General features: G+C 40.9%; 2 protein-coding genes across 12 annotated transcripts in view; both read left to right on the top strand.

Moving 5' to 3' along the window:
* Positions 1-7,882, top strand: part of chd9 (chromodomain helicase DNA binding protein 9) — a 70,036-nt gene extending 62,154 nt beyond the window's left edge. For 6 of the 7 annotated variants that reach the window (XM_005912962.3, XM_005912963.3, XM_042218428.1 and 3 more), the window contains 12 exons: positions 190-238; positions 389-638; positions 1,052-1,257; positions 1,668-2,540; positions 2,693-2,862; positions 3,001-3,231; positions 4,162-4,336; positions 4,928-5,076; positions 5,302-5,532; positions 5,743-5,892; positions 6,033-6,137; positions 6,504-7,882. In XM_005912962.3, coding sequence (XP_005913024.1) covers positions 190-238; positions 389-638; positions 1,052-1,257; positions 1,668-2,540; positions 2,693-2,862; positions 3,001-3,231; positions 4,162-4,336; positions 4,928-5,076; positions 5,302-5,532; positions 5,743-5,892; positions 6,033-6,137; positions 6,504-7,505 — 3,591 coding nt within the window. In that variant the 3' untranslated portion in view covers positions 7,506-7,882. The remainder of the gene's footprint in view (positions 1-189; positions 239-388; positions 639-1,051; positions 1,258-1,667; positions 2,541-2,692; positions 2,863-3,000; positions 3,232-4,161; positions 4,337-4,927; positions 5,077-5,301; positions 5,533-5,742; positions 5,893-6,032; positions 6,138-6,503) is intronic. The other variant, XM_005912964.3, reaches the window with a different exon arrangement.
* A 2,638-nt stretch (positions 7,883-10,520) lies between these two features.
* On the top strand, positions 10,521-22,875 carry LOC102292912 (retinoblastoma-like protein 2). 5 transcript variants are annotated; one of them, XM_014333371.2, is made up of 18 exons: positions 10,521-11,289; positions 11,879-12,047; positions 13,259-13,466; positions 14,108-14,199; positions 14,701-14,807; positions 14,979-15,082; positions 15,269-15,406; positions 15,504-15,668; positions 15,808-15,865; positions 15,966-16,075; positions 16,155-16,331; positions 16,912-16,983; positions 17,296-17,356; positions 17,844-18,004; positions 18,116-18,280; positions 18,453-22,246; positions 22,336-22,373; positions 22,526-22,875. In XM_014333371.2, the coding sequence occupies exons 4-16, from the start codon at positions 14,162-14,164 to the stop codon at positions 18,651-18,653; spliced, it is 1,557 nt and encodes a 518-aa protein (XP_014188857.1). In that variant the 5' UTR covers positions 10,521-11,289; positions 11,879-12,047; positions 13,259-13,466; positions 14,108-14,161; the 3' UTR covers positions 18,654-22,246; positions 22,336-22,373; positions 22,526-22,875. The 5 variants fall into 5 exon arrangements, with proteins under 5 accessions (XP_014188857.1, XP_042074370.1, XP_014188852.1 ...); XM_042218436.1 differs by having other exon boundaries at positions 14,108-14,235; positions 22,453-22,872; XM_014333366.2 differs by having other exon boundaries at positions 14,108-14,235; positions 22,526-22,734.
* The last annotated feature ends 1,029 nt before the right edge of the window (positions 22,876-23,904 follow it).

Genomic DNA, 23,904 nt, shown 5'->3' with positions numbered 1-23,904 from the left:
TTATTCCCCAAAATTTTATTCTGTTCATGTGGATGTAGCGTTTTTCTGTTCAGCTGAACAGAATCAACTTTTTAGGATTTCCTTACCCGGATGATTGAGCATGCATCAAGATATTTGATACTTAATTTGACTTGTTGGGGTTGTCAGTTCTCCAGTAATCTTCTTTAAACATATATTCTTCTCATTCAGGACGACGCCTCTTCTCCTGGAGACTTGGTTATCACTGACAGTGCTGGAGGTAAGTATTAGATGCTTGTAATTCACAGCAAATTATCATGATTACAAGCACAGGCCTCCCACGGGCAGGAGAAATCTAGAGATTTCAAGTGGTAAATTCAATAAAAATATTAGAAATAATGCCACTCTTTTTGCTGTTTATTTAATTCAGATCCTGTTCCAGTGACAGAAAGTGAAAGTGCCTACTGGCCCTCCCCCTCAGTGCTGACAGCCAGGCTGAGACGTCTGATAACAGCTTCTCAGCGCTACACCAAGAGCCGCCAGATCCTACACATCCACCAGACTCAGTCTCAGTCCTCCCAGCAGACTATGGTGCTGTCTGCTCCACTTTGCCCGCTACCCCCCACTCTCAACGACACCCTCAACCCCAAGATGGCTGCCAAGATTGAACGGCAACAAAGGTTAGAACACAGATTATATCAGTGATGGCTAAAAAAGAAGCAATTCAATATTCATATGCTCTCGTAAAAGCAGAATATTATGTGTCGGGGTTGGGCAGTGTGGGAACCCATTACCCAATCTGCTGACATAGCCTCCCAGAGCAACAGGCAATTTTCTAGGATTTCAAATGGGCCAATGGATATTCATTTTCAGTTTTAAAAATAGTAAAAATAGTAAATACAAATCAAGATTGTTAACGATAGCCATCAGTCTTCTGATGCACTTTTTCAAATTCTATTCTTAGTATCGCAGTTTCAAACATGACTGGTCAATAGTATGCCAACCACAGACATCAGAAATCTTTTTTTTTTTTTTTTAAGAGAGAGCGTATGTTTAACTAATAGAATTTAAATTTATTTTCCACTTTCAACAGATGGACCAGACGAGAAGAGGCTGACTTTTATCGCGTTGTCTCTACTTTTGGTGTCGTTTTTGACCCAAACCTCGGGCGGTTTGATTGGACCAAGTTCAGGGCTATGGCTCGGCTGCACAAGAAGACTGATGAGAGCCTGCAGAAATACCTTTGTGCTTTTACTGCCATGTGCCGACGTGTGTGTCGCCTGCCACCTAAAGAGGGAGGTCAGATGCTCATTTTCTTATTTGCAGACATGTATGCAGATCACAATGTCATATATTATGGTCCAGTCACACTGAAGGGAAGATCCTTCAGATCATTTTCAACTGTTAGTGTCTCTAAGCCATTTGATCTCATCAAGAAAATCCATTTAGTTGGATAACTTAACGTGAAAACAGTGCTTCATGTAGTATGTGGCTCACTCAATCCTGACTCCAAGGTTCTGTTTTGGAGGATGGTCTGTAACACCTTAGTAAACAAGCTGGCTCAGCAGTTCTGAGGTAGACGACTGATAAGGTTAATCATTTGTGGAAAGATAAACACTGTGACATTGACGCTCCAGACAAAAACAAGTCTGAGAGTTTCCTGTTGAGAATTTTTTTTTTCTCAAACCTGCTTGTTCGTTTTGTTCCAGACTCTGCAGTGGACCCTTCTCTAAACATCCAGCCCATTACAGAAGAGCGAGCATCTCGTACCCTGTACAGAATAGAGCTGCTTCGGCAGGTGAGGGAACAAGTCCTTCGACATCAATTATTGTACGAGCGTCTGCCACTGTGTCAGATGAGCTCTGACTTACCTGTTTGGTGGGAGGCTGGTAGTCATGACCGTGACCTGCTAATTGGTGCTGCAAAGCATGGTGTAAGTCGCACTGATTACCACATTCTGAGAGACCCTGAACTCAGCTTCATGGCTGCCCAACGCAACTACAGTCAAACAAAAGCTGCACAGCAGCAATCACGTACATCCACACCGCTCTTACACCCTCAGTACCAAGCTACCACTTCAGTGTTGACAGGCTCTCCACTGCCTCCACCCACTCAAAGAGACGCAGACCTATGTGGGGTCACGCCCAAAGTGGAACCAATTTCAGAGGGTGAGGAGAGCAAGGAAAGACAGGGAGCAAGTTGGACCCCGACTCAAGCACCAGCTACTCCCACAGGTCTGGAAGAGAAGCCTGTTTCAGTAACCAGGGACAATGAAAGGCAGATGGTGGCAGCACGAACGAAACCCCTCACACCCAACTCCTCAGAGAGGAAACCGAAGAAGACCAAGAGGGGCCGCAAGGACGCCAGGCATGGCACAGAGTCCGACTCAGATGGCTCCTCCTCAAGTTCGACATCACGCTCTTCTTCCTCTTCATCATCATCCTCATCTTCCTCATCACATTCAGGGTCCAGCTCCTCCTCTTCTTCTTCATCTTGCTCTTCTGGCTCTTCATCATCATCATCCTCCTCCTCATCTTCTTCTGATGACAGTGAAAGTGAGGGAGAGGAAGGAAAAAAGAAGGGTGAGTACTTTCTTATGCAAGTTCCAGAAAACTTAAAGCAAGTAATGTTTTGTTAGGAGTGCTGACAGTGAGCTTTTCTAGGTTCAAATAAATGCATTTTCTCTGTTGCATTCTTTGTGGATCTCAAATGTCTTTTTGCCGATTTTTCTCAGTCCCCACTGTTACAAGTGTAAAGGGATTTGATGAGGACAGTGTGGCATCTCTCAGCGCTACGCAGGATGAAACACAAGACACCCATGTAGCTGAGAATGGCATCTCCAACAACTCTTCACACCCTTTCCAGGGTGGAGGGTACATGCTGGCTGCATCATACTGGCCAAAGGTGATTAACTATGTATATGTGCGGTTTGCATAATTTGCTGATGATGTAATGCTGAAAACACATTAATATGTCCACTTACAGTGTGGTCAAGTGCTGTGGGGAAATCGCACTAAAATTCTGTGGCTCTTGCTTTTTAAGGATCGCGTGATTATTAACCGCCTGGACAGCATTTGCCAGGCAGTGCTTAAAGGCAAATGGCCGGGAACACGTCGGGTCTATGAGCCTGGAGGCGCTGTGGCCTCCTTCTACACCACCAAGCTGCTGGACAATGCCAACAGCATGTGCGAGGACCCCTCTGCTTCACCACAGGGGTCAAAGGTGACCAAGCATGTTGCAGAAAACAAGGAGTTCTCAGTAAAACTCAACGATGTATGTTGATTTCTCCCTTCCTCCCCTCCTCCCTCCGCTTCGCCCTAATCCTAGGACCCTACCACTTCCTGCTGCCATGACCGGTGTTAGTTGCCGTGTTCAGCATGTTTCTCTGGTTTTCTTCCTGCTTTCCTTTGGGTATGATTAGTGGTTTTGACTGCCTGGCAGGAGGAGAGATTAATTTAATAGCAGCCTTCCTCTCTTTTCCCACACACTCAATTTGAATTGGGCTCTTGGGCTATGATTACATGAGCACAAATCAGTCAGTCATGAGAATATAATAAGGTTCAGTCTGAAGCCTCTCTAGACTGAAGGGGGTCTTGCTAATAATCAGATTGAAATGGAGACCTCTGCTGTGGGTGTTCTCTGATATGCTCCTAAGCAATGTGGCCATTAACATGGCAGGCTTCAGATTTACTTGTATTCATCTTTCCTTTTATGCTGTTTTTTGGTGGGGATCATTTTCCAAATTTATGGTTTTTACCATCACAGATCATTAAACACCAGAAGCTTGTTACCTTCAATATTAAGATATTATATGCTGACAGCAGCTATTGCTTTGGCATGGCTTTCAACTCCAGTCTGAAAAAGCTTTACCCACTGCTTTGCTAAGCACTACCCACTGTGTGTCCATGTGTCCCAGTATTACTAACCAGAAAATATCTGAACAAGATTTGTTTTTATTTTGTGAGAAACTTTTTACAAGATGAATTAACAAAGATCTCAAGTAAGCATTTCCACTAAGAGAGAGCAATGAGAACAGCAGTCCTAGTCATCCTTAAATCACAAGACAAAAAGAATGTGATCATTCAGGAAAGTCTCAGACAGACTCAACAAATAAAGTCTAAAGCTTTTCTTTGTTTATAAATCTGTACATTTCCCCGACAGTCATTTTCCTAGACTTGTCTTACACTGTTGTCTGTATAACAGGAGGGAGGTCTGAAGCTGACCTTCCAGAAACAGGGTCTACCTCTGAAGAGGGCCCTGGAGTCTGAGGAAGGTCCCCAGGCCCAGCAGCAGTACCTGGCTCGGCTTCATGAGCTCCAGAGTGCCTCAGATACAGGACTTGCTGACATCACCAAACCTCAGTCCAGCTTCCAGACGGGTATGTTTCTTTAAAAATAATCTTCCTCAACAGATTTGGCGTATGAATACGCAAATCTCTAGGCAACAGGAAAGACTTTAGGCAGCAGAAGTTCTCTGTTTGTAGTCCAAGTAGTGTTGACCATTCATATTTGAGTAGGCTTTAGTTGTGTGCAGTTAAACAGTTGGTGTTATCCAAAAAGGGAATACATTGCACTATAGAAATGTATTGCCTGATGATGTGTGCTGTCTAAAATATATCTGAATGTAAATAGAGCAAAGATCTGAGCATCTGTTCGTGCACAGTGTGCTGAAATGGACAATGCTGTTTTTCTTTAGCACCACAAGATGGTAGCAAAGGATCTTTTAAATGACAGAGAAAAACAGTCTGGGCTGTTGCATTGGCTTTGTGTACTCAATACAGACATTTTCTTTATTAAATATCTTAATTCTGTAAGAAAATCATCTGGTCTGTTCATAATATTCTTAAATGTAAGAAAAAGTCGAAGTCCTGACACCAAAATATGAATGTGGCTCCAATTTAAGAAAAGATTTACAGTTAGCCCTTTTTCTGACACAGTAGTTCACTGCTAACAGGCTGTTTCTCCTCCAGTTCCTACAGGTCTTACTGGTCAGATGAGGCCAAATGGAGTAATAGATGGCCAGCCAGTGGTTAAAAGGAGGAGAGGGAGGAGGAAGAACGTTGAGGGAATGGACCTGCTCTTCATGAACAAGAGTAGAGTCCCAACAGTTCCCGATCAGGTAAGCAGTTGTTCTGTTAGCTGAGCATACTTCTTAGTAAGTATGTTATGCTAGAAATCAGAAAACAATCACAAATGGCAGTTTCCTGATTTTTTTTTTTTTTTTTTTTTGGAACCAATTATATTTGTTAAAAGTGCTCTTCTGATTTGTTTTTTTTTTTGTTTTTTTTTAAATGGCTGTTCTGCAAAGTATACAGTATATAATGACATGCTCATATGCTTTCAGGTACCTCCAGGGTGGGGGGGTATTGGCCAGGTGGGCATGACTCCAGGCCCTGCATCAAGCTACAGTCAGAACCCCAGTCAGGTCCCTGCAGACACTGAGAGCAGGGTCCCGGTTATCAACCTGAAAGATGGCACCCGGCTGGCTGGGGATGATGCCCCCAGGAGGAAAGAACTGGAGCAGTGGCTAAAAGAAAACCCTGGCTTTGTGGCAGACACAGGAGCTTTTATCTGTGTAAGTCTTTACTTTTTTGTTCAAAGGGCTTCAAATTCTTCTTGTCTGTTGAAAAGAGACAATTCCTGATTAACTAAAATAATAGATATTTAGAAACATTATTTTATTTAGTACATATTTAATTAAAAAAACAGAGGAACCAGTATGAGCAGAAAACTTCTTGTAGTTAGACATTCTATGTAACTAACTGTCGTTACATTTCATGTTTAGGGGGTAAATAAGATGCAAATGCAGTTCCACTTCCAGGATGGTCGGCCAAAGCAGAAAAGGCACCGCTGTAGAAACCCCAACAAGATTGATGTGAACAGCTTGACGGGAGAAGAAAGGGTCCAGATCATCAACAGGAGAAACGCACGCAAGGTGTGTTGGTGGTGTTTAAGTCATAACCAGCCATACAAATACAAAGATGGCTTTTAATTTGTTCATAATCATTTTGACAGTGTGTACATTATAACAGTGATGTGCACTTGGGTTTATGTTGTCTGTATTCTTTCTTGAAGATTGGTGGAGCCTTTGCTCCTCCGCTGAAGGACCTATGCCGATTCCTTCAGGAAAACCCAGAGTATGGAGTCCCGCCTGAATGGGCCGATGTTGTTAAACAGTCGGTAAGTTACAGAGTAACACTTCCCTCACATATTATAAAATTTATACCTTATAAAATTTAAACAGGCGTAAGTTCTACTGTCATGAAGGTTTTAACCTGTTTCTGATCATTTTAGAGACGGCAGTTTGGTGCCATCGAAATGGTTTTTAAATTCACCCCATTCATGTTATTGAGTGCAGATAGTAGTAAAACTGGCCTGACTAACCTTAATGCATATGTTCAAATATGTGCTGTTCTTCTTCTCTTAGGACAACACTAGTTTTATCTCAATGAGCCTAATTAAGTAACAGTGAACTGTTGTCACTGTCACTACCTGACTATTTGCTTGTATTGGGGAACCCTACCAACATCGTTCCATCTTTTCCAGGGTTACCTCCCAGAGAGCATGTTTGACAGGATCCTGACTGGACCCATTGTTCCAGAGGAGGTAAGTCGGCGTGGACGGCGACCTAAGAATCCTTTGGCCAAGGCAGCGGCAGCTGCAGCTGCAGCGGCAGGAGCACCACCTAACCCGGCAGCCTCGGCACTAGGTTTGAACCCGCTGCTGGCAAACGGCCTCCTCTCTGGAATGGACCTCACGAGTCTGCAGGCCTTCCAGCAAAACCTCCAGAATTTACAGTCCCTGCAGCTCACTGCAGGCCTGATGGGGCTGCCGTCTGATGCTAGTAACCTGGCTGCAAGTAACTTGGCTGCCATGTTTCCCATGATGCTGTCTGGTATGGCTGGACTGCCAAACCTCCTTAGTATGGGCAGCTTGCTTGGGAAGCCTGCTCAGGAAGCTGCAGGAGGCTCTGAAGAGAAAACAAAGGGAATAACCAGCGGTGGAACAGGAGAGCCAACTGCCTCTAAAGCCCCCTCTCACACCTCAGACACCAAAGGAGAAAGGACAGAGGGCTCAAACACGACTCCTTCCTCCACTTCCAGCTCTGCTTCCTCTTCCTCCGCCACACAAAGTGCTTCAGCTGCCTCTGCAGCCTCCAGTCAGCCACTGTCTCTTAACCCCTTGTTACTCTCCAGTATGCTTTACCCAGGGACGCTTCTCACTCCAGGCCTTAACCTTCCTGTGTCCACCACACAGCCACAGAGCTCAAACAGTGACCCCACCCTTCCAACTGCTCCTCCTCTACCTTCAGTTTCCCAGTCATCACATCAGGAGACAGAGCAGCCAGAGGGAGACAAGGATGGAGAGGAGGAAGACGAGCTTTTGGAAGACGCTTTGGATGAGGGGGAGGAGGAGGAAGAGGATGAATCCATAGAACAAAAGGATAACAGTGGTCCTGAAGGTTCAGGGAAAGCAGAGTCTTCTTCATCAGAGTCTGGGAGCTCTTCCTCATCCTCAGACGATTCAGACTCAAGTGATGAGGACTGATCCTACAAATATATAAATATAAATTTATTTATGTATTGCCTAGAAATGTATACATATATTCACATATATATATGGATTTTCCAGCACTTCTGTTGTGATTTCTTTACATGTAAATACAAGAACTAACTACAATGTTCTGTAATAAAGACTACAAAAACCTTTAAAAAAGAAATAAAAAAATAGGAAAAACTGACCTAAAGAAACTGAAATAAAATGTCAATGTTTGTTCACAAGGTACAGTCTTGTTTTGAGACATTTTGCATGTCAGACTTTAGTAGATTTCTGAACTCTGAACTTGTACCATGCAATTATTGCAACAAAAAAGGCATTATTGTAATTATGTCAGGATTAATTTTATTAAAAGAAGTAAAACTACATCAACACGCTCTTTGAGCTGTACTATTAATATATTTTGATTGTCAGGGGTGTGGGGAATGGCACTTGACAAACACTTTGGGTTCTCTTGTAAATAGTACTTTTACAGGTTCGTTGACACTTATGCTTTGCAGATCATACGTTGGATATGTCAGCAATAACTTGGGCAGCTAATGAATGTCACTGAAGCTGTAGATTCTCTGTCTGCCATGTTCCACCCGAGTGCACAACTCTCACAAACCTGTCAAATACCTTCATATCATCTTGAAGAGGTTATTTATCACTTCTCCTTGTCCAGGTAGGAAATGATTCCTTCCTTAGTAAGGACTTGGAAAAATGGTAAAATTATTATTTTTCCAGACGTACACAATCTTAAATCTGTCTTTCAAAGAAAAAGAAGAAGTTAAACATAATTCATTTCTCTACTGTCTGACTTTACATTTTAATATTCACCATCACCTTACAAACATGCCACAGCATGTTCAAGGCGCACTTTAGCCACCAACAGTAGGCATTCACATTCACCTGCACATCTCTTAATTATAACTAAAAGCTCCTTGAGCTGCGGTAACAGAGAAAAACCTTCTACTGTGTGCCAAAAAACTGCCCTTTGACCCTTGGCGGTCTTGACGGAGTTGTTTGGTCTTTGTAGTGTTGATGGATATTATTTCTACAACCCCGATGTATTTGACTGAATCTTACCTCAACTTTGCTAAATGGATTGGCTTCACTGTGCAAATGTACATGTGCATGGGTGTGTGTGTGATCTGTCAATGTACACAATGTTCTCATCTCTGCTGGAATGTGTGTCAGAGGCCTTTTTTGATTTTATTTTAAATGAAACCTTCCTCTGTGTTTTGCTTCCTGAGCTGCTCCTCTCGCCGCATCCATAACTCACCAGGCTGTATGTTAGGTGGTGGTGTGGGGGCTGACAGGCTATGAGACGTAAACACCACATTGCTGTTGTTTTTTTGTTTTTTTTGTCGTTTTGTTTTTTTAATACCGTCAAAAATTTCTCTTTGGAAATTTGGAGGATTCAAGTGCTTGATGATACGCATTGCATGGCAACCTGTGTTCCTACAAAGCCCATGGGGCACAAGCACAAGTTAGTTCAGTTCCTGGCTAAGATTGTAGTATCACTGTCATTGTCTAAGTATTAAATTTTACGCAGTGCCACACGGGTTAGCTTCAGGAAGGGCTCAATAATAGCTTTTGTTGCTGGGAGTTTTCAGCGCTGTCTTGATTTATTTCACTTCACCCTCAACTCTGTTTTCTGATGAACAGAGCTTCAGATAGATGTAGAAGTGCCCTTATCCTGTACCTCACTCTCTTTCATTCACCGCTCACATCTACGCTCACTATCCATGCTTGTGTGTTTTGCTCAGCATCCGTGCACACGTCCATTTTAAACCTGTAACCAGGATATACACACAAACACTGGAGTTCACTCGAACCGAAGTACCTTTTTGTAAGTCTCTCTCAGCACAACAGTGCTTGCTCTAGGACTGCTGTTACACAGTGGACTGTTAGATACACAAATTATTTCCGAAGTGAGGTTTCTGTTTGGGCTGAGGGTGACAGCCCGCTGAAAAACCTGTTTAGTTCTTAAGTGTAGCTGTAGCATTTTTCTCCGTGGGTTCAGACATGAACAAAGACTGAAGACATGCCTGATTTCTAATGTTGCTTTAATGTGGTTTTCTTGTATGCCTGTTATATATAGACCTCGTCATGGGTTTGCTTGCAATGCAATTGCATTTTTTCTTTTTTAATTATTATTACTAACAGTACGGTATTTTTCTATGTCTGAGCAATGAACTTAAACATGCCACTGTCATTTTGTATATCTGCACCTCTACGCTCTTTAAACTTGTAGTGCCCTTATGCAAACACCCAGCCACTGCTACATCTGCTGTAGGTGACTGACTGATGACTTTTGCTACTTTTTGTTGCCCCGCAGCGACGGATTGATGACTGTGTTAATCCTCGTTAAGAGATAAATGTAGACACAAGATGGGACTTCTCGCTTTCATTGCTTTCCTTCCTTTTTTTCCTTCTTTTTGTAAAGGTTATATTGTATACAGACCTTGAAAGCACTGCTTGCTGCTAAAGAGGCTGTGCTGAATCTGCATTAAACACAGAGACACAAGAAAACAATGACCAATATGCAAGAGGAACGACAAAACACACTACTGCTGTACAGGGAGGTTTTCATACATGTAATCACTGAGATGACAAAACTACCATCATGGGGTTTGTATTTTTATTTCAAGCTTGATAGTATCCTAAATGTCACCCTGGTCAGTTTGTGTCTTTTTCTTTCTTTTCTTTTTTTTTTCTTTCTTTCTCATTGGACAGTTGATATATTTGCAAGTTGTGGTCTGTGTAGTCAAAATAATTCTTAATGTAGTGCAGGAAAACACGTCTTAAAAGTCATTTGTAATTTATTGGATTACTTTCTATGAAGTTCTATAGAGGAAATTGAGGTTTAATTATTTTTATTAAACATATTCTTCTGACTATCAATTAAGTGTGCCTTTTACTTTGTCCCAGGGACTTTTTGAAGAATTCAGTTATATCAAGGAGTTGACCGCTTTGTCTTGAATCCTTTAAAAAAATTGTACAGGTATATATCAAATTTTTGTTCAGCATCACAACACATGCAAAAATACGTGTGTGTGTGTGTGTGTATGTGTGTGTATATATTTGTGTAGCCTCAACATTAGTTTAGTTACACACATACTGCAGCAGGGCACTAGCTCACAGTAACACACAATGATGAAGCAGTGAGCACCCAAACTGTTAGGCCGTAGAGCAAAGACACAACAGGTAAGTATGTGTGACTGAAATAACGCAGTAGGAAAAACATAGTTTTGTTGTTAATATTCTAGATGAGGCTTGATAATTTATTTCACTCTAAGTATTTTCTTAAAAAAACAATTACATATTTGTGATTTTTTTTTTTTTTTTTAAATATTCAATTTACTGCTAATTTAATGGATCCATTTGCACATAAACACTGCATAAACGTTAGTAGATACAGAACTCTAGTGTCCATATTGTTCCAGCAATGTTGGAAATGAACAAGGCTACATACCAAACTCTTGCAGCAGAGGGCCTTTCTTCACTGCAAGTCCTTCTTTTCTCCTCAGGGTGGTGCTCAATGACCTGTTTAACTGCTTCTACTGCTGTTTGGCACTTATCTTAGCAACCAGACCAGATGACAAGTTGAGGCTTGTCTAATGTGAGAGGCCAATGGGCTGAACTTCCTCACCCTGCAGAGCAGCAGGTTGGCTGCACTGAATCATGCTGCATTGCTCTGCTGCTACTAGACAAACACACAGGAGAGATTTTTAAGAGCAGAAGTCTGTCAGTTTGACCTAACACCATCCCAGAAGAGCCACTGACACTGGTGAGTGACTTTGATCCTGGTTTATGAGTTTTGTTTTCTTGAGCTACGTTGAAAGTTCCACAGAGATAATAAACTGCACTGGAAGTCAGCTGACTATTTGGAGTAAAATGCAACAGTTACACGATCTGCTTCAGTGTTCTTAAAAGCTGCAGAATAAAAGAATCCTCTGCACACATTAACCATTTATATAGCTATTTTTCAGCAGGCTTTAATGCACTGAATAACAAAGTCTGATTATAAAACAAGATAAAGGCGATGTTTAGTTTAATTCTCTTTAAGGGACTAGCACATGTTAGAAAGTGAAAGTAGGCCTATTTTCACTTAGCATGAGTTGCATGTGAGTTGACTTGAGTGGAGTCCAGTCCAGAGGAAACAGGAAATGGGTGTGATTTAGATATTGTGCCAGCTTTTAGCAAAATTAAAACCGCAAACAAACATGCAGAAAACACATCTGTGGTGTTTTTAAATCGACACCGTGCTTCCAGGATCTTCCTGCTAAAGATAACAAGATAGGGTGTGATTCATATTTATGAGAAGCTGCATGCATATTGATGCTTCCAACTTCCTGTTTGTCTCTTCTGAGATGCAGCAGCTGGAAGTCCGTCAGAATGAGACACAACTTGATGTTTTAAGATGCCATTGGACTGATATCAGCATTTGGACTAAAATTTGGAGTGCACGATGAGAGTTTTTCTTGCCATTTTACCTCACCACATGGAAAACGCATCAGACAGCTGCTGCTTCAACCAACACGAACAGTAAGTTGTGAGCAAATCTGGAACACAGAGAATCAAAAGGCATCCATTAAGCTGCAATGATCACAAAAGTATATAGAAATGTCCTTATGTTGGAGATTAAGCAAAAGGTCAGAATTAAACTAATTCTGGTTCTGATTTTGTCTTGTTAGTGGGGGGGAAAGTATAGCCACATGAAAGGAAATATTAGGAAATCACAATAGTAATGTTGAGTGTGACGTGCTCTACTCTGAAAACCTTATGGCACATTTTTGAGCAAAACTGCTTCTTATCCACCTACAGTGTCATCCGCAGTCATTGTAGACTGACTCAGCACAGGCAGTAATAAACAGCACATGTGAGAATGGTTAGAGGAACAGAGTCTCGTTCAGGCTGGTGGTAGCACACAAAGAGACTGTAAAAAGAAGAGGGGACTTTACCGCGAGGGGACGGAGTATTCAATTCTCAGCAGATCGAACCATGCTTTGAAACACACACACTTTTTAGAGATTAACAGTCAACATTATCCACCATTATTATTCACGTGGCCCAAGGATGGTTCAGTATTTAACTTATTATTTCCTCATGAGTCTTCTCTGGCATCTAAAATATTCCTGTTGTTACACGACTTGCCAAATTGACAGTTGCCCTGCACAGGGAAACTGAGTTTGAGATGTTTTTCTTAGGTTTTCACTATGTGAGGTGCACAGGAACAAAAGTGACTATTCACAGCTGCCTCAGAGCAGGAAGTACACATGAGTCACTAAAGGCAAATGAACAGAGTGGGAAAGTGGTGCTGTCAACAAGACCACCAGGCCATCTAATGCATCCATAACAAGAAAGGCAGCAGCAAATATAAAACTCCAGGTGTAAGACCATAGTTTGACGTTTCTGTAAATAAGCTGGCTTTTGGGCACCCTTCCCAGTAAAATCCATCACCAGTCAGTATTAACTATATATTCTCCATGCTTGACCATTTGTCCATTAACAGGCTTAAAAGTGTGGTTTTATTTTTTTTTTGAGACACAATTGTTGCAGTCCATTAACAAACAGCTAGCTTTATAGCAGTGTAGCTGTAAGTGGACTGGTACTTATTTAGTACCGTTTACTAATTTGAGCATTCAAAACACAGTTTCTACTAAAAGTCTAATTCATCCAGTCACACAAAATCATGCAGTGCTTTTATGTGTTCCTACGTACTTTTATCTAACATTCTCACAAACTCACTCCAACAGATGAAAGTTGGGATTCAGTATCTTTCTCAAGGATACTTCGACACATGACCAGGAGGAGCCGGTGTTCTGGGAATCCATCCTACCTGGCAAACCATCCTACCCGTTGTTTCTGCGCATGCGCACAACACCAGACATCCCTCCCTGGAATTCCAATTAGTAGCGGACCCACTCTACCACCTGAGCCACAGCCCCGTTCAGTTGCTTTTAGGTTAGTCGTTGTCAAAAGGTTGCGTGTATTTTTCGAGTTATTTGCCTACAGTGAGGGGTTTTTAACCTATGCAAACATGATCCTCTAAAATAGTAAGTAGCTCAACTGGATGTAAGGTGATTGCTGATTGGTGGACAAGCCAACTGGAAAAGAATGGGGGTGAAAGTGGAACAGTAAAAGTGCCAAAATTCATCAAAGCTCAAAAATACAGAATTAAAGCAGACAAGGGTCTGCAGTGGACGCTTTTGAATATTTCTAACACTTGGTTTTCCTTCAGTACTTTGTATGTTGTAACATCGTGACTTGCACAGACCAACAACAGCGCAAGCAAGAGTCGCACACACATTGATTGTACCACAAATGTTGGACACTGCCTCCCTGTGGCAAAACACACTCACTGCAGCTCGCTATGGTCTGCCAGCACACCGTCCAATAGAGAACCACGTTGAGCCATTTAGAATGAAAATGATTAAATCAGTAGTTGACACTGATGATGATGCAGTTATCTGGGGTGTGATAAGCAGCTGCTTAGTCTACCTATGCCTCAGGTCCTCGTACAAGCTAATATTTTCAATTATGATTCATGCAAAGTTACCTCTAGTTTGTAAACAAAATGTGTATTTTTTTCACTCCATGTTTAGGTGTCCATTTGATTCCTGCTCTGACTCTCATCCTGTGTGAGTGAGGAGGTCACCATGGCAACTGTGCCACAGGGGATTGTGGGAAAGCCAAGGTTTGGCCCTAGTGACTGTCTGATCGCAATGTTGAGGTTAGCCCTGCAGTTACAAAGCATTACTGACTCACACAGTGTTTATCTGTGTAGGCTGTGTGTATGTCAACCTGATACTGATACTCGCAGCACTAATAGCTGCAATAAAGCACAACGCGCCTCAGATCTTTCATCAGCCTGCCTCACACACTGTACAAATGTGGCTAGATCAATTTAACAGCTATATAGTGTAGTTAACATCTGGTGTTTTGCTAAAAGGCACTGAGGGTGTGGTCAAGATCAATAATGTGTAAGCACACAGAGCTGATAAAGTTTCTGTACTGGGAATTCTTTAATATAGTTTCTACTATTGTAAGCAAGAGCTTTAAAAAACACACGTGTGGCATTTCATTTACAGTTTAGAACTTACACCTCCACTTTATGCCAATGGCAGAATATTGTTGAATTACATTTTCCATTTCCTTTTGTGCTGCTCAAATTTCTGTGACGATGCCTTGGATTCAGGGCTTGCTCCAGAGATTCGACTGAGGCGATTGAAACAAGACTGAAATGCATGCTGCAAATGTTTCTACAGCATTACAGGGATGACGAGGGAAATGAGAAGACCAAAGGTACAGTGATGATTTTACAGTGGAATGTGGCCTTCAGCGTGTATCTGGTTGATAGCCGAAATTCTTATGATTAGAGAGCAGGCTGTCTTTTGATAGCAGGTGTGAAATTCTGGAATAAAGCCCGTGTTGTTGATACGTGCCAAAAAATAATCTATCTAATATTGTTCACAGAGTTGGCAGCAAAGTGCTGCTACGAGGCAGGGGTTTGGTATCACAGAATCTTGGAGAGCCTGATCAGTCAAGAGAGGAAAAGGCTGGGCTTCAGTGACATCTCAGTAAGTGCACGCCATCTGGTGGCCAAAGATGGAACTGAGCTTTGACCATATTAACTGAGCAGTCACAGATAAATGTCTCACAGCACCTGTGATCTCATAACTTATGTATTTTATTTATTTTGAGTCATCTTTGAAGTAAAGCAGCTGGTGCTTGTAATGCATGTAAAACAGGTGTGTTTGATGCAGGGCATCTTGGAGCATGATCTTTTCCAGCGCTGTCTGGTGGCCTGTTGCTTGGAGATCGCTGCAACCTCAAACAGCTTACCATGTGACTTCCCGCTGCTCCTTCAGATCCTCAAACTGGAACCATACCACTTTTGGAAGGTACTTTGTTTTTGCCATATACTGTACACTTAGTGATACAATAACATTTAGTCTGTGATTTGAATGCTCCCTCTTTTGTTTTTCTTTGTTCTCACAGGTGATTGAGCCTGTTTGGCGGGTTGGGTCAGGCTTGCCTCACTATGTGGTCACACACCTCATCCAAGTGGAAGAAAAGGTTTTGGAGAACTTGGCTTGGATCAGCGACTCACCACTGTGGGATGAAATCACACCCAACGAGGGCCATATGCCCACCTGCCAACAGGTTTGGAACAACACAAATACTCTTTGCCTGACATCATAAATGATCAATATTTGGAAATTTTATAACATATCCAAAACAATTAAATTTTTCTTTGAACAGTTCGGGTTTTAATGAGAGTTTTGCCTTGTGTCAAATGTAGGTAATGCATCCAAATAGGCTTGAAGGTCCAATGCAAACGGATCCAGGTGTGCCGAGAGGTATTAACACAGTGCACTAAAGACTCATTTTAAATAAAACCATTCCCTGCAAACTGTTTACACTATTACTATAGATTGAGTGGTAAACTATTTTTGCCAGTAGATGTCAGTTTGGGGATGAACCACTCAGCCAGGACAGAGCAGCAGTGTTCCCCATCAGCTATAAACAGACAAGAGAGAAGCAGCTCCCTCCATCTGTTTGCTCGGAAGGTCAGTTCTATATCATGCGTCCAGTTGCCATTGTTGTTATATGGCATGTTTAGTGTGGTCATGTCTGTCTTTATCTCAGGTTTACAGCTTGATGGCCAAGCGTCTGAGGGAGCTGTGTTCCACGCTGGAAATATCTGATGAGCTGCGATTAAAGATCTGGACCTGCTTTGAGTATTCCTTGGTCCACTGCTCTTGTCTAATGGTAGACCGTCACCTGGACCAACTGCTCATGTGTGCTATCTACATCATAGCAAAGGTGGGTTTTAAAAGATACTATTAAAACCCACCAGAATCTGCTAAAATAATGCAAGACAATGCAACTGGAAAATGCAAGTGGTTGTCTCAGATGAATAATAAACTTTAAACAATTCTTAGGGAGTGAGGAATACATTTAAATGTTCAGGGTGGGCTAAGATATACCAGCATTTTGCAGATGATGACTAATGCAGTACCAGCAAGATGTAGGTAGGGAGAACAGCAAACAGAGAGACGGTGCAGTAAATCAAAGCCACAGTAAATCAGAATGGCCAGACTTCTTAGACCTCTGATGTTGGACACCTGCCCCAAATTGAGTCCACCCTGACCACGGAGAAGTAAAACCTTCAGGGAGGTTTACAGATTTACAGTTTTATGGAAAAGAACTACTTGGTGTTTAAATAAAATTAAAGACTGTTGTGAGGGCACTTGACAGCTGAAAAAGTTTTTATCGCTTTTCACTGACATGAAATTAAAGGAAAACTGTATTTGTAATCCTAAAAAGAATCCATGTTGGTAATGCATGGACTTCATTGGAAAACACATACTCAGCAGTTAAGTGGTGGCATTTGCCTTTACAGATTACCAAGATGGAGATACCCTTCAAACAGATAATGAAATGCTACAAGTCACAGCCACGTGCCAACAAAAGTGTAAGTTTCTTTATTTTTGGTTTTTATTTTTTGCTGTCTTTAGTATACAGCTGTGAATTAACAAAATATAGCGATACAGGTTGAAACGTGTATCAGCTGGGCCCACTTATTCCAAGATTCCATCAGTTTTAGCGACATTCTGTTTTGTGTTTATCATCAAATGTTTTAATGTTAACAGGTACATTTTTTAAATAACTGTGACAATACCATTATACCTGCTTTACATGAGCATTTCAGTCTTGCAAGGAGGTTAGCAGGTTGACAGTAACAACTCAAAGCACTTGTTTCAGCATTTACCGTTTCTATCTGCAGGTCTGCAAAAACGTGCTGATTTCAGAAAGGATGGAGGAAAATTCTACCATTAAAAAAATCAGTAAGAAAGCTTTTAAATAAAAAAGTCATATATTTTAAATATTATGGAACACCTGTTTTAAAAAACACACTTACAAAATAGCCTTGTAATTACAGTAATGTACATAATGCGTCCCAATAAGTATTGAAAATGGGACTACACATTGCCCTCACTGCCATCGTAGCTTTATATGTGTAATGCATGCTCACATGCTTGCAATCCACTGTGGGCAAAGAAATGCGCATGTATTGTTAGCTGGCTATGTGGCTCGGAAACAGTGGCACTGGTGGTGGTAGAGTTAAAGAAAACGAATGCAGCATGTGTTGTGTTAGATCCAAATAAAGTACTATACAGAGGTAGAACTCATAGCAATGCCTCATTGCACAAGAAAAATGACACCCATCAAGTTACCAAATGATTCACTTACAACATTTTACCTGCATTATATCCATTATCCCAGAGTAGTTCCACAGTGATAAGTAACTTTTTATTATATTGTTGAGTATAGATACTGGAAAGCACAGCAGCACTATCCTAACCCCCAACACACCATCAACACATTATCCAAGACCTGGGCAGGAGGAACGGGGCAATCTCATCCATTTTTACAACCAGGTCTACACGACAAAGATGCAGCATTTTGCCAAACAGTTTGCTCAAACCTCATTAGTAAGTGAACATTTTTTCTTTTTTCTGAGCTGATGTCACAAAACTAAGAACTCAGTAAAAATGGGAAATGTTTATTTTCCATGTAATGCTTACACTTCATTTCTTGTCCAGCGAGACACCCCTCCTTTGTCTCCATACCCTCGACAGTGGAAAGCATCTCCTCGCTGTTATCAGCTGTCCAACAGCCCGTCCATCTCCATTTCACCATACAACACAGAAAGCCCTTCCCCTCACAGAACTGGGCTCTGCTACTACTTCAACTCAAGTCCTCCAGAGGTGTGTGGATATAGTGTTTTCGTTTTCACATGATCGTCTTAAAAAATTTTGTGTGTTGGGGTACAATCTAGGCTGAATACATTCTACATTCCTATTTTGGAAATGATTTAGTGAATAAAAATGGTTGACTTTGCTCGCACACAGTAGAATATTATTTTCCTTTTGTTCACAGCTTCTGCGTGAGATCAACAACATGATCAAAACGGGCAGGTCACCAAACATGCGATGCTACGCGGTATCACTGGATAGAGATGAGGAAGGAGATGGATCCTCAGCCAAGAGGCTTCGTTTGGATGGGCAGTCAGCCTGGCAGAGACGACTGAGAAATGTGTTCAATGATCGCATTACAAGAATGAACCAGGACCAGGTCTAGCTTATTCCAGCTAACAGGCCTAACCTCCACTCTGATGGAAGTAAAGCACACATTTACTTCTTGACAAATTCTCTGTCAGCTCAAAGGACTAAATTTCCGTTGCTTGGCTCTTTTGTTTGGAATCATTTTTTCTGATACCATAAGTCATGTGTGAAGGTCTGTGAATAAGCCACTTTATCCCCAGCACAGTAATAGAAGACTGGTCATCCTGGGTTGCTGCCTGATGGAAGTGTCCTTCATGATATTGTATGAATTTAAAGAAAGACAAGGCTGCAAAGTGCCCAGTGAGTTTTTCTTAGATAAAAAAGGACTGAGACAGGACTTTAGCAACTAAAAGGCAGATTAGTTAGTGTTTGTCTGCATCCACAGGAATTAATATTTACAGTAATATGAAAACATAAATGTATCCACAAATGCATCCAATGGACATTTGGGCAAAAAGTTTTTTTTCTGCACAAATTTAACAATTCTGTTAAAAAAAGTGTAACTTAGGCCTCTGAAGCTAACATAACAAAACAAAATTTTGATTTAGTCATTTTTGCATAATTAGAACATTTATATAATTATAGTTCGTTATCTTAATGACTTAAATCTCACATAATAATAATAACATGGTACCTTTACATGTATGCAAAATGTTTTATTTATTTTAAATGTTTCAATGAACATTTTAAACTCAATTTTTGGTGGATTTTCCAGCATGCTCATCACTGTCCTGTTGAAAGATTTCAACTCAAGGTTATCTTAAAGCATATTTTAAATTTCATTCTCACTTCATAGTTGTATGACTGCAAATTGCCAGGTCCCAGAGGCAGCAAAGCATTCCCATAACCATAATATATCCACACACGTACTGTTATCATGGCTATGTTAGATGTGCCTTAGTAGCCTTGGTCTTTGCCTTTATGTTAACTATAAAAATACAGCTTTGCTCTTTTGGGCATTCCTGTTATGCAGGTCAAGTTTTTGCACTGTTTACAATGCAAAGAGTTGACCGCAGATCCTCTGATGAAAGCTTGGGGTCTTTGGAGACTTGCATAATTTGCTGAGACAACCCATTATGGACAATTTGGCAGCTATTTTTTTTTTTTAAATTTAGCTAAATTTAGCTACAAGATTTTTTTTTAGATGATTTGCAGAATTATTGATTTAAATTAACTGGGGAACACCAAACCCTGGATGTCTGAGGTTAAAATAAGACATTACTCTCTAAGAAGAGTCTAATAACTGACACCATATTTGAAGGCCCTGTGTGATTAATTTGAGGATGTACTCATTTGTTCTCACTAGACTGATCTGTTTTTTATGTTTGACTTACTTTTGGAATTTTGAGTGTACATACTAACATTAACTCCTGTCTATGACCTGCATGAATACTGAAGTTTGAAGTGATTTGATTCTGACTGCATATTGGTGATACTAGGGGTTTGATGCATACCACTCTAAATTAATTTAAAGTTGTTTTTACATTCAACTTATCGCAAAACTATTGAGGATAAACTAAAGTAAGACTTTTGCAAAAATAATAAATGAAAAGTGCTGTTACAGTAGCAGAAACTTGCACTGGTCAACATAAATGTAGAAGCTAAAACAAATTCAGTCTCAATAAATCTTTAAAAATCCAGTCAGCAGTTTTAGCCACCGTTTATTACAGACTGAGTATCACAGCTGATTCAACAGGACATCAATCAAAAACTGCACGGTGATTTTATTAAAGCTCTTTTCCAAACAGAAAAGTGTTTTGCTTTTGAGATTTATTGCGCAGAATGATACATGTGTCAGTTGACAGAAGTTGGCTTTATTATCATCTGCTGATGCAACAAAGTTTCTTTAAATCTGAGTTTAACAATAAGTAGGTATTACCGAGCTTTTGAAGACATGTGACCACTAACCACAAGATTTTAACTTGATGACAATTAATAATGTGGGATCAAGTGAACCCCTCAGCAAACAACCCATCATGAAGGGGGGAAATGAGCAGTCCTCAGTTGATTGCAAATGGTTGGAGGTTAGTGGCAGTCGCTGGGAAAATGATTGCTAATATCCCAGTCATGCAGGCCTACAGATTAGTCAGTGACATCCTGTCAACTACCTGTTGCTAGGAAAAATGTCTATTTCCCAACCAGTTCAGTGCAGCGCCTTCTTTGCAACCAATTTCACCCAGTGAGGACCAGAAACCTCCAAGAAACACTGCCAACCAGTGCAACATCATGTAAAAAACTAGGGTTTGGCAATGGAACAGATGCCTTTCTATTTCTATAGAACTTTTCAAATTTCAGTTCAGCCGCAGTTCTGTTTGTGGTGATTTTTCTTTTGCTAATTTAATCTACGTCCTTGAAAAATTTAATTGGTAACTAATTTGTGCTATTCCTGAATAGCACCACAATATACTGCCTCTTTCCTTTTTGTTATGTTGTGTTACATCGAGAGTTAACGTGCGATTTCAAAGGTGGGGTAACCCTCAGCTGTAGCACTTCAGCGACGGAATAACTTAGAAATACGTAACGTAAGAATTCCTGTGGTTAGCTCCAGTAGAGTTTACTGTGTCCAGAATAGGACCAGTTGCTTACTGGTCTTTGTGGATTTAGGCAGTTAAATATAGAAAGATATGAGCAAACCCCTAGACACAATAAAGCTAGTATATAAGGTCAAATTTAGTGAATGAATCTAAACAGCATCATCCCCTTAAATTTAATTTAATGTCGGCCACCCTTGACATTCTTAACTTCCCAGTGACCGTGCACACCACAACCTGCTCTGCACCATCCAGCATATCACAATACTGTAAACTTTACAACAATGCAAATTAACCACTTTAACCTGTAAATTAAACCAATTTTCAAAGAGTTTGAAAGACACTTCACATAAAGATAATTCAGAAACATGTCATGTATACATCCAATATCTAAAAAAAAAGATTTTTTTTTTAAAAATTCTAACGTTTCTGATCACAAGTTGTTGACTTTTACACCTGTTTCTTTCTGCTCTATAAAGTTTGATGTAAATTGGATTTTGTGAAATGACGATGGCTAAAACTCCTCCAAGGGAATCAAAACACAAATTTTTCCACTGTGGAAAAGCCAGTAACCATAGCTACTCTGTGATTGGCACACAGCCCACTTCAGTGTTTATCAGTAACCATGTTTTGCTTCAGAGTTAATTCTCAACCACTGTCACTTAGGGATGTATTTGCAAAAAGGCAATGTGATACAACAGACAAAGGACTGTAAAATAAACCAACAAAGTTAACACAACAGGAAGTCATATAGTTGCCATGGAGAACAAATGCACCTGAGCCCACAACACACAAGTTTTAAGGTGACGACCAGGATTTTGACACTTCATACTCCTGTGGACAACCATCAGCTGAACGACACGCTGCACACTCTCAAATTTTGAAAAATCATGGGCTGCAACACAAGTAGGGGGGCCACAGTGGTTGACCCTTCTGAAAAGCCAGAGGACAGGCCGAAAACTGCCACTTCCACCAAGCAGGCGCCTGCAGAGGAAACAAATGGAACAAAAGAAAAAGATGAAAAAACGAAGAGTTCCAGCTGAGCGCCACCTTTACACCGAACCTAACTCTTCTTCTTGTAAGACCATTTTTCTTTAAATGTTATTCATAATCTGCCTTTAAGATTTTTAGTTATTACCTGACTATGTCCTTTCATTCTCCTTTTAGTTCTATCAATGAACAAGGATACAGCACCTCTCTGTAAAGTAAGCAATCTATGACCATTGCATAGGGGTCACTTTGATACAATTACCTCTGTAACTTGACCGCCGTGTCTTTCTGAAGCAGTTTGACGTGACAAATGGGCTGCATGGTGACTGAGAAGGGTTCTGTGGTGTCTGTGTTGCTGTGTGCACAGATTGGCCTGTCCGAGGGTGAAGGAGGACCTGTAAGCAGGATGAGGCGACGCTGCACTACTGTCCATCAACGTCTGTCATCTGGGCCAGGCACACATAATCAAATACGCACACTTCTGTAGAAATCCGACTCCTATTGTCAAAGTCTAGAAACTATTTTGTAATAAATATATCGTTTGGAGTATTACATTGTGTTGTCTTGAACCTCTGTTGCCTTTATGTTCTTTTTTAGGCGTCGTTTCCTGCGGCGTACCTTGCTTTGTTTTTTCACAATCATTTATTTTCATTCTCTTCTCCTCCTCCTCTTTACTTGCACTCACACACCTCTGGTCAGAGCTGATAGTTACAACACTCTCTTTTAAATGCTTCCAATACTGCTGTAGGCTAAAGCAGCAACTCTTTAAGACAGTCAACTTATGTGCTAGCTCTGTGTACCTTGCAGCTCTCAGCTAGATGGGATGCTCTGCATATGAGAGGGCTGCTACCGGTGTTCATTTGGACAGTCTTTATACAACAAATAACAAACTGCTGCCAAGAGCTGGATTGAGAAGACCTTCCAGAACTTTATGTTCCTTGCCACCAGGGGGCATAGAGACAGGGGACACAGTTCCCGTTGCCGCCACCAGGGAGCAGGAGCGATCTTCCCCCGCTGCTGTGAGACGTCTGAGGCTGGTTCCATTTGCTGAAGACATTTAATCTGAAATATAGGTTGTAAGTTTATTACCAGTGAATGGAGCTGGAATGGAATAGCCATTTTACAAAGCCATATCAAAAATACCCATCTCAGAGGCAGTGGGAAATTACATGAAAATATTACCATTATACAAATGGAAAGTGTGATTGAATAATGTGCCGCAGAAGATAAATGAAAAGCACTTTGTTGGAAAACGTGGTACTAAATAGGTTTTTAATTTCAGTAGTGGGATAAAAGAAGCGCATTTTTACCCCATTTCACTGCCAATTGATTAGTGGCTCCACACCTGCAGATAAAGAGGGGGCCTTATCGTCTCATTATCAGTTAATTAATATGCATGCACACATGCCAATTATCTTTCCTCTGCCATTTAGCAGAAATGAGACATTGATGTTTTAATGGTGCCGGAATGGATAACTCCTCTGTTGCTTTAAAGACAAGGCAGGCACATTGATTGACATAGCTGGGAAATGTTAAGAGAGACAATTGAATTAAGAGCAACCTGAAACGCTTGATTATTATATTAATACTTCTCAACAGCCATTTGCTGTTGCTTTCCAGGGGCTGTGAGATCAAGCAGAGTTTTTGATTAACTCTCTTGTGAAAGATACAAAGAGGGCAAAGCTTATGGTGCAGTCTATGTATATATATCTACCAATGAGAATCCATTATGGAAATATTTTATTT

This window comes from Haplochromis burtoni, unplaced genomic scaffold, assembly GCF_018398535.1.
Source record: "Haplochromis burtoni strain Fernald_Lab_line unplaced genomic scaffold, NCSU_Asbu1 Contig_2, whole genome shotgun sequence".
Classification (NCBI taxonomy): Eukaryota; Metazoa; Chordata; class Actinopteri; order Cichliformes; family Cichlidae; genus Haplochromis; species Haplochromis burtoni.
The sequence above is the reverse complement of the archived record's forward strand: the minus strand, read 5'-3'. Positions and strand labels throughout refer to the sequence as shown.

What these genes read in the sequence shown, in the direction of transcription:
- LOC102292912 (XM_042218439.1), top strand. Translation starts at nt 14,162, where the DNA reads ATGGCAACTGTGCCACAGGGGATTGTGGGAAAGCCAAGGTTTGGCCCT. An exon ending in TGTCTGATCGCAATGTTGAG is followed by an intron (nt 14,236 to 14,700) that starts GTTAGCCCTGCA and finishes CCTTGGATTCAG; the next exon opens with GGCTTGCTCCAGAGATTCGA. An exon ending in AGTTTGCTCAAACCTCATTA is followed by an intron (nt 18,005 to 18,115) that starts GTAAGTGAACAT and finishes TTTCTTGTCCAG; the next exon opens with CGAGACACCCCTCCTTTGTC.